Source organism: Dermacentor variabilis, chromosome 3 (genome assembly GCF_050947875.1).
Source record: "Dermacentor variabilis isolate Ectoservices chromosome 3, ASM5094787v1, whole genome shotgun sequence".
Lineage (NCBI taxonomy): Eukaryota > Metazoa > Arthropoda > Arachnida > Ixodida > Ixodidae > Dermacentor > Dermacentor variabilis.
The window spans coordinates 81,598,417-81,614,544 of record NC_134570.1 but is presented as its reverse complement, the minus strand read 5'-3'; the positions used below and the strand labels follow the sequence as shown (position 1 = coordinate 81,614,544).

Genomic DNA, 16,128 nt, shown 5'->3' with positions numbered 1-16,128 from the left:
GTGCAAAATAAGAAACCCCTGAATTACAAGGGAAGTAATTCATGTTAAATGGAGGATTAAAATGAAAAGGAAAGCTTGTTCTCAAGATCCAAGTGCCTAGAACAAAAATCCACTTCATAACATAAGGCTAGACTTAACTCGTTTTGTCAAATGCAAAGAGATATTTTACTGCAACACTGAAAAACTTCTTCCATGAAGCACCTAGTAAATTTTGAAGATATGCAAACCCTACAAAGAAACATCATAAAGCTGATGAAAGAATTATCCAAGAACATACAGAAAATTTCAGTTCCTTCTTTTCCTCCATTTTCACCAAAGATGATGCTACACTTCCATCCTTTTGTGACACTTCCACTCGCTTTTCAGCGTGTGACTTCTGATCAATGAGGAAGGAGTCCTGAACCTTCTTCTGCACATTAAAGCTAAGAAATCCTGTGGTCCTGACAACATCTCAAATCAGTTCCTATATATATATATATATATGCTCAGTGGGTCACTAAATACCTTACCATAACCTTTCACTCTTCACTTCCCCAGGGAACAGTTCGTATGGCCTAGAAACAAGCTAAAATAATTCCATTTCATAAAATAGGGAGCACATCAGACATAGCTAACTACAGGCTCATTTCTCTTATGAGCACCTGCTCCAAACTGCTTGAGTATATAGTCTGTAGACATCTCTCAAGTTATCTGGAAACTTCAATTTAATATCACCAGTGCAACATGGTTTTCATCAGGAGTTGTCTACAATAATGCAGCTTGTTCCGACAGTCCACAATCTTTCACAAACAATAAATAGTTGAGGACAGATTAACCTCATTTCTTTAGACTTTGCCAAAGCACTTCATAAAGTCTCCATCCTAAACTCTTGCTAAAAATAAATGAAATATTTAGAAGTCCAAATATTACTAAGTGGTTTTGGTCCCACCTCCACTCTCGTGAGCAGTATGTTGCAATAAATAAAATTAAATCCAGGTCCAAACCAGTTTTGTCTCGGGTATCTCAAGGCAGTGTTTTGGGGCTTCTTTTATTTCTTATCTTTATGAATGATTTGCCTTCTGATATAACTGTCCCACGAAGATTCTTTGCAGATGGCTGCATCATCTTTAATAGGATCGAATCTAAGTGACCAGTTAGACCTCAGTAACAATTTACAAAATATCTTACAGTGGTGTAATAAATGGCAAATGTCACCGAACCCAGTAAAATCAGTTTGTATGACTACAACAAGGAAGAAGGCATGCATGAGGTATAGTACAGCATCGGTCCACATGAACTAATAAGAGTAACAGAATATAAATGCTTAAGATTAATATTAAGCCCAGACTTGAGGTGGAACACACACATCAATGAAATCTGTAGCAGGGTAAGCAAAGTTCTGCAAGGACTCAGGTGAAGATTGTATAGCGCAACTCCTGAAGCGAAAAGCCTGGCGTATAAGATACTACTATTGCCAATTACAGAATATGCTAAGATAGTGTGGGACCCTCACGCAGCTAGTATCCGTCACAAATTGGACAGAGTTCAACGACTGGCTTCCAGATTCATATTTAATATCAGCGCGTGCACTCTCCCACCGAAACATGCAGTCGCGCAAACCTTTCCACTTTAGAACTAAGGACTAAGTTTGCCCGATTAAAATTGTACTTTCTAATTACTCATAATCAGGTTCAAATTAATTTATATGAACTCTGTGTAATTTCACCAGACCAACGCTCTAGACACACGCATAGCTTATGCATACAGCCGCCAGTTACATGGAATGATACACTCAAATATAGCTTTTTTCTGATGGCGATTAAAGAATGGAATGAATGACCAAATTCAGTCATCATATCTTCCTCCGTCAGTGCTTTTAACGCTGGTTTAGAGACTAATGTTCTCTTATATGGATGCCTATTAGCGTGTACTTCTGTTTCTGATGTGCATAAAACAAGTGTATTTTGTCCATGTTGACCACATGTCACTTTTTATAGGTACTGCCATTGTACTGCCTTGTGATCTTTTGCTAGACATGGAGCACAAAATTTTGTATCTTTTCTTGTATTTCTTTCCACTTCTGTAAGGGCCCTTTCTAGGGCTGACAGTATAAACAAACAAACAAAGTATATAGCCGCCCTCGTCTGAAGCTGTCTGAAGTGAAAATATCAGCGTGTTTCGTATTCCAGTGCCAGCAAACTTTCTTCTGGGTCGGTGCATGCCACATTCACAGCTGTCGCTGCTAATACAGTGCGATAAGCCCCTTCACCTATATGCTCCACAGCGTGCACGACTTAGTGCAGTTGGAAGCGCACTGCATGCTTTTAACAGGCGATAACTCAACACACCGCTGTTCCCGGTTGGAGGCGGCTCGAAGTGAGCGTTGTGTTTCGTTCAGGTGGCACAGTAGGCATCGTATTCCCACCAACTCAATTTCGTTTTGGTTTCGCAAAGGAAAATGGCAATGTGTAGCCGCTCGGATTCCGCCAGCTCCACGCAAACCAGCAACGATTCGCACCAAGTTGCCCCGTCAAAACTAACCGCCAAGATGCCTCGCTTAAAGAAGCTGCAGACCCAGGCCGAATTCAAGGGGCACAAACAAAAGCTTGCCGAATCCACTAAAACTACAACATGCGTCAGCGTCTTGAGGAGCAAGGATTCGCGCAATGCTTCACATTACATAGATGTCAACTACAGCTATGCCTGCCAAAGCTTTTTGCGATTTCGGATTGCATGTATTCTCGGTTAGCACATTTTTCTTGCATTATCTTCCAAAACACACAAACGAGGTTCTTCTGCATGCATCTGCACAAAAGCAAGATTAACAGCCAGCACAGGAGCGGGGAGCCAGTCAGCCAGCGCGTTGCCTACGACACGAAGCATTGACTACAGTTTGTTCTTCACACAAAACAGTGGCCGGTAGTATAAACTGATGTCGTAATTTTATCTTTCGGGAAAAGAGACGACCACTGTCAAAGCTGTAGCACGAATGAGAGCCGCGGTACAAGGCAAGCCGCGTCTAGTCACCGCTGCACTGCATGCAAGACTACTCGAGCGCATCACATGCCTCGCAGTCTGGACGCTGCAAATAGCAGCATAACTTCCTTTTTGTGTGAATTGACGCAGTGAGAAATAAAGTGTTCACAAAACAGTGCATTTTGCGATTGTCGGCAGTTGCTTTCTAAGTGCCTCAGCTATGGCTTCTCTTCAAAGCAGGTTAGGCCTAGCAACACCCTCGGTGCTTGTTCAGTCCTGGGCAGACACCTGTGGGTGGCAGTGGTCTGCTTGCATGGTTGACACAATAACTCTCTGCCACCGAGGCGTTTCTACCACCGAGGTATGCCGTTGCAGCAAGCTTGCTGCTAGTGTATTCGCAATGTGCATTTTTGCAAATTCCACAACTGGCCGGAAGTAGCTAAGTGCACTGCACTACTCCGTGCACACATTGCCGCATCAAAGTATATTGTACTTGCACCATCTAGACAAAATTCTCAAAAATTTGGCTGTTGTAGCCAATAGCCTGTTACAGCTGGGTCCGTTAAAATTGGGATCGATTGCATTGATAATATAGGCAGAGCAAGAGAGAAGAATAGTTTGCTATATCTCACAGTATGTTGTATGCAGATCCATTGTCATGGGCGTGGACTGCATATTAAATCTAGTAGAATAGACTTCCATTAGTTCGACTCCGGTAAGATAATTCGATCCCGACTGAAGGCCCCACTGATGCCCATACATTTCTGTGGGTTTAAACTTTTCGTTATGTCAATTGGCCTTCACCAATGTTATGATCGGCCAGTGGGGGAGGGACCTACCAGCCTCTCCTGCTCCACTGTGAAGAATCGCTTCGTTACTGTCGGGGCCTTACCAGGAGTCAAGATACGCAAATGGTGCCAAGCGTGACACCCCCGTCTTCGAGCATACCCTTCTTTCTATGGGACAGTGAGCATTGTCTGCCCGGGGAGATTTTCTCCGATGGCGTTCCGTGAAGAAAGATGCAGGAGTGATCGTGCGTACTCTCGCCCTCTAGGTGACTACGAGCTACAATGTTACCTGGAGTGTGTTAGTGTGCTCTGGTGAGCTGACATGCTCTGATGTGTCCTCGCCAGAAAGATGTAGCCTCTGACTTGCAGGCTCATGCTACGAGAATGATGTAATGCGCTCCGTGCTCCAGCCAGTACGAGTACCGCTTGTTCTATGTAAATAAGTTTGCCTTTCCAATGTAAATAAACCCTCTGTTGCACTCCTAATCCTCTTCACTAAAGAAGCAACCCTCATCAAGTAAGCTTGGATGATGGCGTGGGCCTGCTTTAGTCTCCATGTGACGCCCCAGCAGCGTAGGCCAGCTATCTGTCACGAGACGCCCCAGCGGCATAGGCTAGAGAGTGACCCTCTGTCTGATGCCAGACTTCGAGGCCACGACCCCCGGCCCCTACACTGGTTTATCCAAACTTGTCTGGTCAGCACAGAGGCGCCTGACCCCAATGGCGTTTACAATAGTGGCAGTGTTTGTATTGGCAGCGATTAGGGTACAGTCAATGCATTGAAAATACATTAACTCCCATCAAAAGCGCCTATTTTCAGCTTGCCCCAGGAAGATGTTGAAGCATAAACGGTAGCTCACAATAAATTATTACAGCATTTGCTATATTCTTACGCGCACTTTTTTTTTAAGAATGTTTGGCCAAAGATTGCTTGCGTGGTGCAATTCAATACGAAACCAACACCCCATTTGTAGTGTTCGCAACAGTCTACCATCAAAGGAAGTATAGTCAGCATTATCACCAATGCCATCACAAGATAGCAACCACGGATGGCAACAGAAGTAGTTCTCGCATAGCACGATGGCATCAATGCGCCACCTTCAGTCTGATTACAAAAGCACATTCAAACAATAAGTAATTTTACATGTTAAGTGAGTGGCAACAAGTTGCGTTACATGTTCTTGGCATTCCAAATTGCATGCGTTGCAGGACGAACTAGTCAAGTGATTAGTCTAGACAGGGGGCCCTCATCCCATTTCAGATTGTTGCAGAGTCGTTTGATAAATGCAGAATATCAAACACACCTTGGATTGTACAGAAGACTTCAATCTATGGTTCTTTATAGACAGCCATAAAATACTGTCCAAGAGTGAAGACGACGAACATTACATAAATAACTTTCCTTTCTGTGGAGGTAAAGTTTGCTGGTTTCATTTTTTTTATTGGCAGGATTGAAGGCATGCTATGTTCTTTTTTTCTTTTGCTAATAAATCGGGTGCATATTTGAGTTCTTTGTTTAGGTCTCTTAATATCCTTCCTGCATTAATTTTCTGCTCTCAACCCATAAAAAGTGGGTGCATGTTTGATTCAGGGGCGTCTTAGAATCAGGGCAAATACTTCCAATTGATTCAGCGGTGTGCTTTCCATCTTTTGTTTAATTTGACCAGCCAAATTATTCGACGAATTTTGTCGATCCCATCGGGGTCGAATTACAGTCAACGAACGAGTTCCAGATGCCCAATTTTTTGGACATGCCCGATAATTCAGTTGTCTTCGCAACACTGCCACGGTACCTATAGAGTGAATGCATAAGAATGTCTGAAATTTTGGATCCAGAAACCCTTTGCCATCTGATTTTACAACCTTTTGCCATTACTGCAGGTCCAAAACAGCGTTGATCTAAGCCATCACTGCCGTCATATTTATTATCTTGCTGCCTCGAACCCACGCTCTCGCATGCGGATCCGCTGGCAGCTGTAGCCACCACCGCGGCAACACTAAGCCTAGCCGTACTTAGTTCACTGCCAAGCTTCTAGCTGTTCGGTGCCATATTTTTCATTAAAACGATTCGCTGCTGTTAGCAATGGCACCGAATGCACCTTTGTAATCCTCGCCAATGGCTTCGAAGCTCGGAAAGCATGACGCATTGACTAATGCTGGTTTTCAAAAGTTTTTCGCCTCATTACAGCAATGTTATGTGGTGAAGCGTACCAGGAGTGGGAAGGGGCAATTGTCACGGGTCACAGTACGAGCACTGATACGCTTAAAAGTGTACCGACAGGCCTTCAGAGCTATTTCGGACATGCCTGTGGCAATTTCAGCCCTTGGGGCGGTAAAAGGCATGCATTCATTTTTTCGGACTGCCCGATTTTTTGGACATTTTCGCTGCCTCTAGGGAGTCCGAAAAATTGGACGTTGACAGTAATTCACGTCGTCTGCATATACATTGTTTATGAAAATGCCAGTTGCCAAAGTGCAAGCCTTGCAGTTTACGTACTCACCTTTTTGCAACTTGTGCTTAATAATGCTTTCAGCCGCAGAGTGGTTGTACAAGATTAGTTCTTCTTCACCTTGTCTGCAATGACATTCCTGATGGTGAGGACAGTCGCTGAGAAGTACTTCTTGAAAATGCCATGGTGCTTCATGCCCGGAATCATTGCAAGGAAGAGCACTGCAAGGCACGAGAGAAAGGAACCATTACGAGAAAACTGTTGCAATGTAACGTTGACATCACAGTGGGCTGGCAATATGGGACCCTGGAACTAGGGGTTGCCACAGAAAGGGTTGTCACGCAATAAATGTCACATTAGAGTATCATGTGGGCCCACTCTGGGTGAATCCAATGGCCTCAAAGGTTAGCCTCAATGGCCTCAAAGGCCACTGCAGTCTTTCAACACGTATAGCACTGTTTATTCTTGTCCTATGTCGAGCACACAATATTTAGATTGCAATTAAGTATGTACCAAATTAATTGACTTATTGACATACTTAAGCGAAAGAAACATTCCTTCACAAACCAGGGATTATCAGACTTGTTGCATCACTTTGCTTCAAGAGTTTCAGCTTTCGATTCAACATCAATTGAAGTATGCTTTCTTTTTTTAAGGCATAGGATGAAGTGGGGGGGGGGGGGGTCTGAGAAATGCAAACTCAACTTTAATGTAGGTTATTAATACTTTCTAGAGATACTGTTTGCACCTTAAAGCAATAAGTTGGAGTCATTCTATAAAACCATGTTCCAGAGCCGCATTAACTACAGTGATATGTCTTCAACAATGAAGTGCTTGGGACCTCCAAAATCCTTGCACAGGTCACTCCGCTGACAAGATTGCACACCGCATCGGTCACAATAGAGCAGACTCAACAAGGTCAACAAGAGAAAAGCTTTATTTAACATGAATTCACGAATGAAGTCCATAACTTTTTGTGAAACTTCCATCTGACAGAATGTACAAATGCAACCAAACTTAGTGGTTCACGGCATGCTCCTTTACAAAACACGGGAGTGACGCAAGGTAATGTTGCACATCTGCCAACGCCACCCTTGCTGCCAAAGCTCTTGGTTTGTTGCTGGCTCTCCATCACTGTTGCCTTTGGTGACATTCATGTGCTTTCTATAATAGATAGCTTTGAAATCGAAGTCAGTCGCCAGTTACGATTATACCATCACATTGTGATCAACTGGGACGTATTGGCCAGCCGTCGCTGCCTGCAGCTACATTACAAGCATACCACTTGCGAGATTCACAGAGCACAGCAGCAAGTCTGTTTGTCATGCTTGTCAAGTGCATTGCTAGCGCTGCCATTAGCGCAGAGCACAGCTCAGTGGCATGTGCTAAGGGCAGTGGTGGTATTGCTGCATGGCATTTGTTTTCAAACAACAAATCAGTCGTCGGGGAGGCCTAAATTCCTTCATTGTACAGGCAAATTTAGTCTTTGTTGTAGAGATGTTCACAATACATTTGAAAGATAGGAATTTGGCCAGGACATAACCTTTCGTTATACAGGTCATTTCATTGTAGAGGCATTCGACAGTACATGCATTATCAAATATTGCATCTAATGACATCAAATCGCATGCATGGCACTTACTCGATTCTATAACAGTGGTAAGTACTAGCAAACTTAACATACTAATTTTGTATATGTGAAACACAGTACTGTAGTATTAAGACTGCATAGAAAATGAAAATATCCCCTACAATAAAGTGCATTGTCAACTGCAGTATATTTTTGCATATATCTCATGCTCCTCAATACAACCTTTGAAAAGGCAAACAGTTCACTACATAACCCAAGCAAACAGCTGCATACAACTATCAAACATTTTACGAAAAGAACCCCCCCCCCCCCCCCCACACACACCAATTGATACAAAGCAAAACTCCAGAAAAAATATTAGTTTTTATGTTCTACTGCAGCCAAATGAGATGTGATTAAGTTAGGGCTAACTAGAACATACCCTTTAGTTTCTACTTTCACCACTTAGTGTGATAGTGCCATGGCTTTAGTGACTTGCACACTTAATTCGTGGCCTACATCTTTGGTGAATGAATGTGCAGCAGTGTAAAATTATGCCATGTTATTACTCATAAGTAGTGTTCTTAACTTTATATTATCATGATTGCAACTTCATCTGTCCACGGTAGCACAGTCTTTATTGTTCTCACTATTGTACTACTGAAGCACAATGCAGCATCTTGCCAATAAGAATGCACTGCTGTGAAGATGCTCTCTCAAAGCAAAATTTGAGATTAACACACATCCCCACTTTGCAGAACGTGGCCCACTGTCGTATAGAAAATGAAAACGCGTGCATGCACAATTTTACTTCTCCAGCAAGTCTGGAAGTACTCAGTTATGCAGCAGACAACTCCCAGAAGTGGCACTGACTTCTGTGAGCATAATACAGTGCATAGACACTGTTACACTACTTTTGCTGCCACATGTGACTACAGTGCCAGCAAACAATAACTGCAAGAAATGCGCAGCACATTTAATTTTCAACATAACAAAAGCAAATATGCTTCAATTTAGTTTTAGAACTCCACTGCTTCACACGTTGGAAGAACTGGAGTTCTTGAAACTTTCATTTGATTCTTTCATTTATTTTATCTTATATGCATAACCTTTTCGATTTTCTGATACTATTTTCAGATATTGAAACATTTCAAACATTTAGTTTTGTGATTGCTCCTTGAACTGACTGCAATCCTGTATGAATGTACAGTAGCATCTCGATAAAAGGAAATCGCTTAAACGGAACTGCTGCTTAAGTGGAACACAATCCTCATGGTTGGTTGGTTTTGTATTCATGCAATGCTCTCTTCAATGTCTCTCAGTAAAAGTAACTCCTTGAGGTTCCATTTAAAGAGCGGCCACTGTATGGCAATGTTGATTTGACTGTTAACCGAGTTTTTGTTTCTATGCTATGCATATTTAATTATGCTGGGCCTCAGGCACGCCCAAGCTACAGTTTTGCAGCTTTTAGACTGTGATACTTTCCACTTTTGTTTTATGGGCAATATAAAGACAATTTTCAATTTTTCAGCAACATTTACGGCGCAAGAAAAGAGTACACAACACAATGGCTACTTCAGGCCAATCCAAAGCCAACCAACATCAGAACTTAGACGCTGTCTCACAGAAGCATTGCAGACAAGCACTTAAGCAAGCCACTGATGGAAAGTGACACATAGGATGAAAAAAATCTGCACCGCATTCTCACCAATGAGATAAGTGAGGAAGAGGTTGTCAAAAGCATTCCCAATCCACGCCACCACAAGGAGAGAGATCAGCACCGCCACCACATACTGCACACAGCACAAAGAAGACAATGAAGCAGAACTACGTTGTGCTCACTTATGCACTAGGTGATGTCTTACAAAAAAAAGTAACAATGAGCAGCAGAGACTTGGGGATGTTGGTATTTCATGTTTGAAATAAGATCAGAATGAGAAGCAGGGACAAATGTGTGTGCCCATCTTCGTTCGTCCCTGTTTCTTGCACCGTTCTTATTTTAAACAAGTAACAATGAGATTAAGCACAAGTAACAAGGGAAGCTATGCACTACATAGTGGCACTGCAGCCTAAATAGTCAGCTGTGAGCAGAGGGAATGCACTTTGGATCATAGCTTTACTCAATACTTAAGCTGCATTCAATCCCCATGCAATTTAGATGAAGCCTCAAGGATAGAGTAACGAATATTCCATTTCCCAGGAGTTTCATTCGCGGCAATCATGTCTTGAAAGAAATACAAGATGCTGTTCTCGAAATATGGTACTAATGCTAACTTCCCAAGTAGTCACACCAAGTACAAAAGAAGGACAAATATGGATCATGGCTGCTTTAGTAAGTTTTGGAAACTCTGCAGCTATGAAATACATAACCGCAATACTTGTTAACTTTTTGGGCTGCTGAAAATTGAATACACTGGAACTCCATTGATACGTTCCTTGCTGTTGCGTTTTCCTGGCTGCTACGTCGTGTTTTTGTGGTCCTGACCTTTATCCCATCAACTCCTATGTATTATGCTCCCATTTGATACAGTGCCATTCTGCAATGTTCCCGCATATTATGTTGTATATGAAAGTGGCTGCCACACAAATATAGTAGCAGCAAGAAATTCGCTCTCGCATGTTGCAACAAGAGACTGATTCGTTGCAGAAAACAAGGAATTCGTTGCAACAAGCTGCTAATTCATTGCAACAAGTGACCAATTTGTTGCAACAAGCAACTGAAGTTTGCAATAAATGAACCAAGTTGCACAAGCCAGGCACTGCACAAACATTGGGAGAAAGCATGATGAATAGAGTAGTAGGCGAAGCGTCTGAAAAAGTTCACACAGATTAAAACCTACTGGGAAACATGCTCATTGAGCCAATCCTGCCGTGTAACGAACTACTTTTATTTTGGGGCCTGCAAGGGCCGTATTAGCATTTCAGAATTGCTGGTTCTCTTTAGTCAGCTTTGGCGCAGTGGAACCGTGTTATGCAGTGAAGCACACAAACTATTGTGCTCGAGGCCGCTGCCATGGAACATTATACGTGTCCTTCAATTATACATATGTGCATGTGCCATTCCTGGTCACAGCACAAGCACCGAGACATCTAATAACTGCACTGGCAGCGCTCGGACTGTTTCCGACGTTGTGCTGTGGCGATTTGTGCCCTTTCTCACGGTTACGTCTTCCTGGCTGGTGTTTTTTTTTTTCCCCATGGTCTCTTTAAGAACATATCAATGGGGTTCTATGGTACTCAAAGTATGTTTTATTCTCCGTAGCTGCGTCATTCTGCGACCTTCCTACATCACAGAGAATCCCTGTCCGATTTCACATAAAAGTGTAAATCGCATCCTCGATGCGATTTGATTGTGCAGGCTCTGCCCCCCTGCTATGTACAAGATCATGGGTTCAGTTCCTGGCCATGGCAGCCCCATTTCAGGAAGACAGAATGTAAGAGTACACTCATTTACGTGGGTTTATGTGTAGATTAGGGACGAACACGGGTCTCAACGACCAATAAAACTGTGGAAAAATCGATTTTCTTTAAATTCTGTTTTTGGATTCTACAGTGACCGATGCATGTCCTTGGAAATCTTCATGTGTCCTGGATCTGTATTTTAGTCGTAATACTGTTTTATATCACAGCTGCGAGCTGAATTTGTGCCAACGGATGCGTCAAGAAAAAGTTTTTTCTGCGACCTGCAGCAGCTGTACTACATTTCCGATCGCAGCGACTGCAACCACAAAGACTACGTTCTTGGTGCCTACTGATCACAGTGGAATCGCAAAGACTCCCCCATTTTGTGTTCCTGTTTACTAAAAATGAGCTTATTTATTTAACAGATACTGCAGGGCTAGTTGGTGAGCCATGATATTGAAGAAGCGCAGTTAAATATGACACGTTCAGGCACACATGAAAAGGACATACACAGGTGCTGGACTACAACTACTGCTGTATTTAGTTTTTCTTATTTTCTGAGAATAAATATTTTGGTTCGCTAGCAAAATTCCGAACGCTATATCTCTGCCTTCAGAGCAGCTAGAGATGCAATTTTTGTTGTGTCGTGTAGCTGCGTCTGTAGAGCACACAGGGGCAGGAGTGAACTTTTAATTAGGTTTCTGGAAACATTTAATTTCGCCTTAAACTGGTGCATCAAGTGGCCATGTTTGCAACATGAAATTCAAACTACTATAGGGTAATTAAAATTATCATATCAGAAAAGTACTCCTCTTCCTGTGTGCCCTATGTTTTGCAGTTTCCAAGCATGTGCCAATAGTAAATCTCAAAAAGTAGTTTTTCTGTTAATGTACCTACAAACAATAGTTCATATTAATTATCTCTAAAAATAATTAACTACAGAAAATGTAATTGCATTTTTGAAATCAGCATGAAAAACTGAACCAGACTACTAAGTTTTGTCACATTAACTCAAAAACTAAAAAAAGAAGAAAATTATTTGGGACCAGTGTCTCCCGTTTAAAGAACTTCCAGTTTACGAAAATTAATCTGGAGTCCTTCCATTATGACATCTCTCACATGCCAGGTGTTTGCTTTAGAATGTTTAATTAAATCTCATATGATGACGATCAATTGATTGAAAACCAATCCGTAGGTGGCATCCTCTCACTGTAGATGTTAAAGCTCGCTGCAGTTTGGTCACAAGGAAAACAGATTCCCAAGGGGCCAGTTGAGCACAGGGTGCAGAGCAAACAAGAGGAGGAAAATTTTAAATAATGCGTGTACCAAGGAAGCACCAGGATTGGCTTGCTTTGTTTTTAGCTTCACCTTTAGTTCTATTTGCCCAAAACTAAGAAAATTTTAATTCTAGGTTCCTTTCTTTCTGCAGCAACTAGATATAAAAGAAGCAATGCTATTCCATTTAAACAGCAATTCTATTTAAATGAACTCTTTTGTTTTGTGCAATTAACAACAGAGTTTCCGGGCGCCTGATAATTTGGCTACCTTTACTGCACTGCCACATACCTTTCAGAGTTAATGCACAAGGGCGTTTGAAATTTTGGACGCAAAGACCCTTCACCCTCTGATTTTACGGACTCTTTGCTAGGCCTACCTGCTTCGGCATTCACTACTAAGCTTCTTACTGTTCGATACGGTGTTTTTCACTGGAAGAATTCGCCGCCCTCAGCAATGGCACTGACTCTGCCTTTGCAATCCTCGCCAATGGCTTCGAAGATCGGAAAGCATGGCGTGTTGTATAATGCCCGTTCCTGAAATTCAGCTTCACCTCAATATAGCAGTGTTACGCAGTGAAGCATACCAAGGGCGGGAAGAGGTTATTGTCACAAGGCACAGTATGTATTCCTTAATTTACTTGCGTGCACCCGCCATCTCCGGTCACACCATGAGCACCGACACACCTAATAATTGTACTGGCAGGCCTTCAGAGCTATTTCTGACGTGCCTATGGTGATTTGAGCCTTTGGGGGCAGTAAAAGACGTGTATTAATTTTTTTCGGACTGCCCGATTTTGCGGACACTTTCACGGCCCCTAGGGAGTCCGAAAAATCGGACGAAGAAAAAAATTACGATAAGAAACTACGTTTCTAGGATAACAATGCAGCCGAACACAGGCAATACTTCATATATGTTAAGTTTACAGTGACTATGTACAGTGCGGTCCACTGTTAAAGGGAACACAGGAATGTCAATCCCGTGCAAATTTTTCCCTCAGGCAAGTGTACAATCACCCCGCTTTGCAGCAGATGACTTCTGGTTGGCGACGATGGCACCTTTCTACACACTGGTGCAGTGCATTGACATAGCTTCAGCACATACATGCAGCTGCAGCACCAACAAAGTGAGAGCCGCACATTAAAGTGTTCCCTTTAACAGTGGACCGCACTGTACCTAGTGGACAAAGAAGCTCGAGAACAAGGACCGCACAAACAGCGATGGAACAAAGAATGTTAGGCGTAACGAGAAGAGACAGGAAGAGCGTGGTGTGGGTCAGAGATCAAATGGGGATAGCCGATACTCTAATTGACATTAAGAGAGAAAAATGGAGCTGGGCAGGCCATGTAATGCATAAGATAGCTAACCTCTGGACCATCAGAGTTACAGAATGGGTGCCAAGAGAAGGGAACTGCAGTCGAGAACGGCAGAAAACTAGGTGGGGTGATGAAATTAGGAAATTCGCAGGGACAAGTTGGAATCACTTGGCCCAGGACAAGGGAAATTGGAGATCGCAGCGAGAGCCCTTCGTCCTACAGTGGACATAAAATAGGCTGATGATGACGATGATGCATCTAGCATGAACTGAGTCACCCTGTATCGCAGCCATGAGTGCAGAGTAATCTAACAAGAAGTATCTATCTACACCGTCCATAAGCTTTTTTTTTAGCTTTCAACTCTGCGCTCAGCAGCTTGTGTCTACAGCACGCTTGACTTACAAGAAGATGTGCCAGGTCATGCAATGATGAAAATAAGAGAAACTCTTCTAAAATCCCAATCGGGGCAAACCAAAGCTCTGACAGGATGGATAAGCTGGTGAAGTGGGTAAGGTAGCATACTTAGTTTCAGCGTGAAAATATGCAGACAGAGACAAGGATAGAACTTAAGCGCTTTAATGTGATTAACATTCGTTCGGAACTTCACCCAATTTGTGGTATGTATGTATGAATGTATGCCCATACCTAACCTCTTTCAAGCTAAGTTGGGCCACTGGGTAGTCCATGGTTGAATTGGTTGAGCATCGAGCTGCTGCAATAAGGGAACTAGGTTCAAAGCCAACTGTGGGATGATGGTGATTATTAATCGGGTTTTATGGCGCAACTTGGGTCGCAAGGTAGGTGCCATTGGTTATGTGCCGCTCTTCACTGAACCTCTTTCATGCCAATTTGGGACACCGGGTATGTCCTATGGCGTATGTGCCGGTCTTCAATGATCTTTCATGCCAACTTAGGTCATTGATTATGAGCCACAAACGCGCAAACTATGTGCCACTCTTAAAAAAAAAATAATTTTTTCCGGTACTATTGAACCCACATAATACATATTAAGTTAATCTTTTCCAAATACACAGTAGAACCTTGTTCATTCGTTTTGGATAAAGATGTGAGAAAAAAATTTCCTAAACCCAGAAGACGTGCCGTCCGAAGTCTGTAATAAATTTGGTAGACAAGTGTTGTCAACATCTACATTATGCGAAGCATTGCGCAAATCACTGTGACACAAGATGCGGACACGCACTGAGCGGGTGAGGCTTGAGATGTGCTCTGTCGTTTTTGTTACTTCAGCAAGCTTACGTTTGGGCTCCTCGAATACGGCCTGGGTCAGCAACTTCTTCGAGCAAGCAATTTTGATGGGAAGTTTTGATGTGCTCACACAGAACAAATTGTTGAAGCACGAGACGCCGACACGCATGGAGCTAGCTGGTGGGGCCCAGAACGAACCGAGACGCACATTTTTGTTTTCCTATTGCATAGTGTTTCAAGATGGTGACGGGAAACCAAAACAATATCGAGCTGGTGAGGCGACGCTGGACTACAATGCCTATGCAGCCACCAGAGCGAAACATGATGTTCACTTCGCACTGCAGGCAGCAAGGAACACCAGTGCATTTGGGTTGTTGGCTATTAAAAGTGTGCAGTACGTTTCCAACGGCACTATGCCCCACACGCTGTGGAACAGATGGGTGAAGATGCTTATTGCAATAGGGTTGGTGGCGATAGCTGTGAATGCGGTATGCGATGACCCAGGAGACGATTTTCTTGTACGGAATAGAAAACTGAGTGTGCACCGGCATTTTCACGTGAGCTGGGTGGGCGAGTAGTATTGCGGGGAAGCTGCTGCAGCGGGCAGCTACTGTTCTCGATGGGATGTGCCTTGCACTTCCCCTTGTTTACATGGGATCTATTGGCCACAAGACGCATCATATGATCACAATTTGATGATGTACTGAACGTTGGTGTCAAAAGATCGTGTTTTTCGGGAACATACGAACCGGTAAAAAAGTACTGGGTGATTTTTTGTGTTCTCGACTGCAAATTTTGGCTCCGGCAAATTTCAATAGGGTCGTATCAACGAGCTTCTACTGTATATTCACATACAAGCCACGCATAGACTTTGGCACGACACTGCCAAATGGCACTGCATGTCTAGAGGGAAGCGTACATACACGTTTCATACATGACATGTTTAGGCAATGGCAATACAGCGTGTTGCCATGTTGCTTCAATGCTAATCGCATCAACCTTTACACTCACCACGAGACAGGTCCAGCAGAAATTTTTTGTCTCTGTCAACCTCTTTTTGATCTCACGCTAAATGCGAAAGCTTTGACAGTTAGTTACAGACAAGGAGAAGGAACACCAAGGTCACAAGCCTACATTCAAAGGAAGACAGGCCCCGAGAAGTGCAG

The 16,128-nt window shown here is 43.0% G+C and overlaps 1 protein-coding gene across 1 annotated transcript in view; it reads right to left on the bottom strand.

Moving 5' to 3' along the window:
* Positions 1-16,128, bottom strand: part of Arl6IP1 (ADP-ribosylation factor-like 6 interacting protein 1) — a 35,248-nt gene that overhangs the window by 6,759 nt on the left and 12,361 nt on the right. Inside the window, exons 5-6 of the mRNA XM_075685810.1 lie at positions 9,472-9,556; positions 6,245-6,414 (exon numbers count right to left, since the gene is read on the bottom strand). Coding sequence (XP_075541925.1) covers positions 6,299-6,414; positions 9,472-9,556 — 201 coding nt within the window. The 3' untranslated portion in view covers positions 6,245-6,298. The remainder of the gene's footprint in view (positions 1-6,244; positions 6,415-9,471; positions 9,557-16,128) is intronic.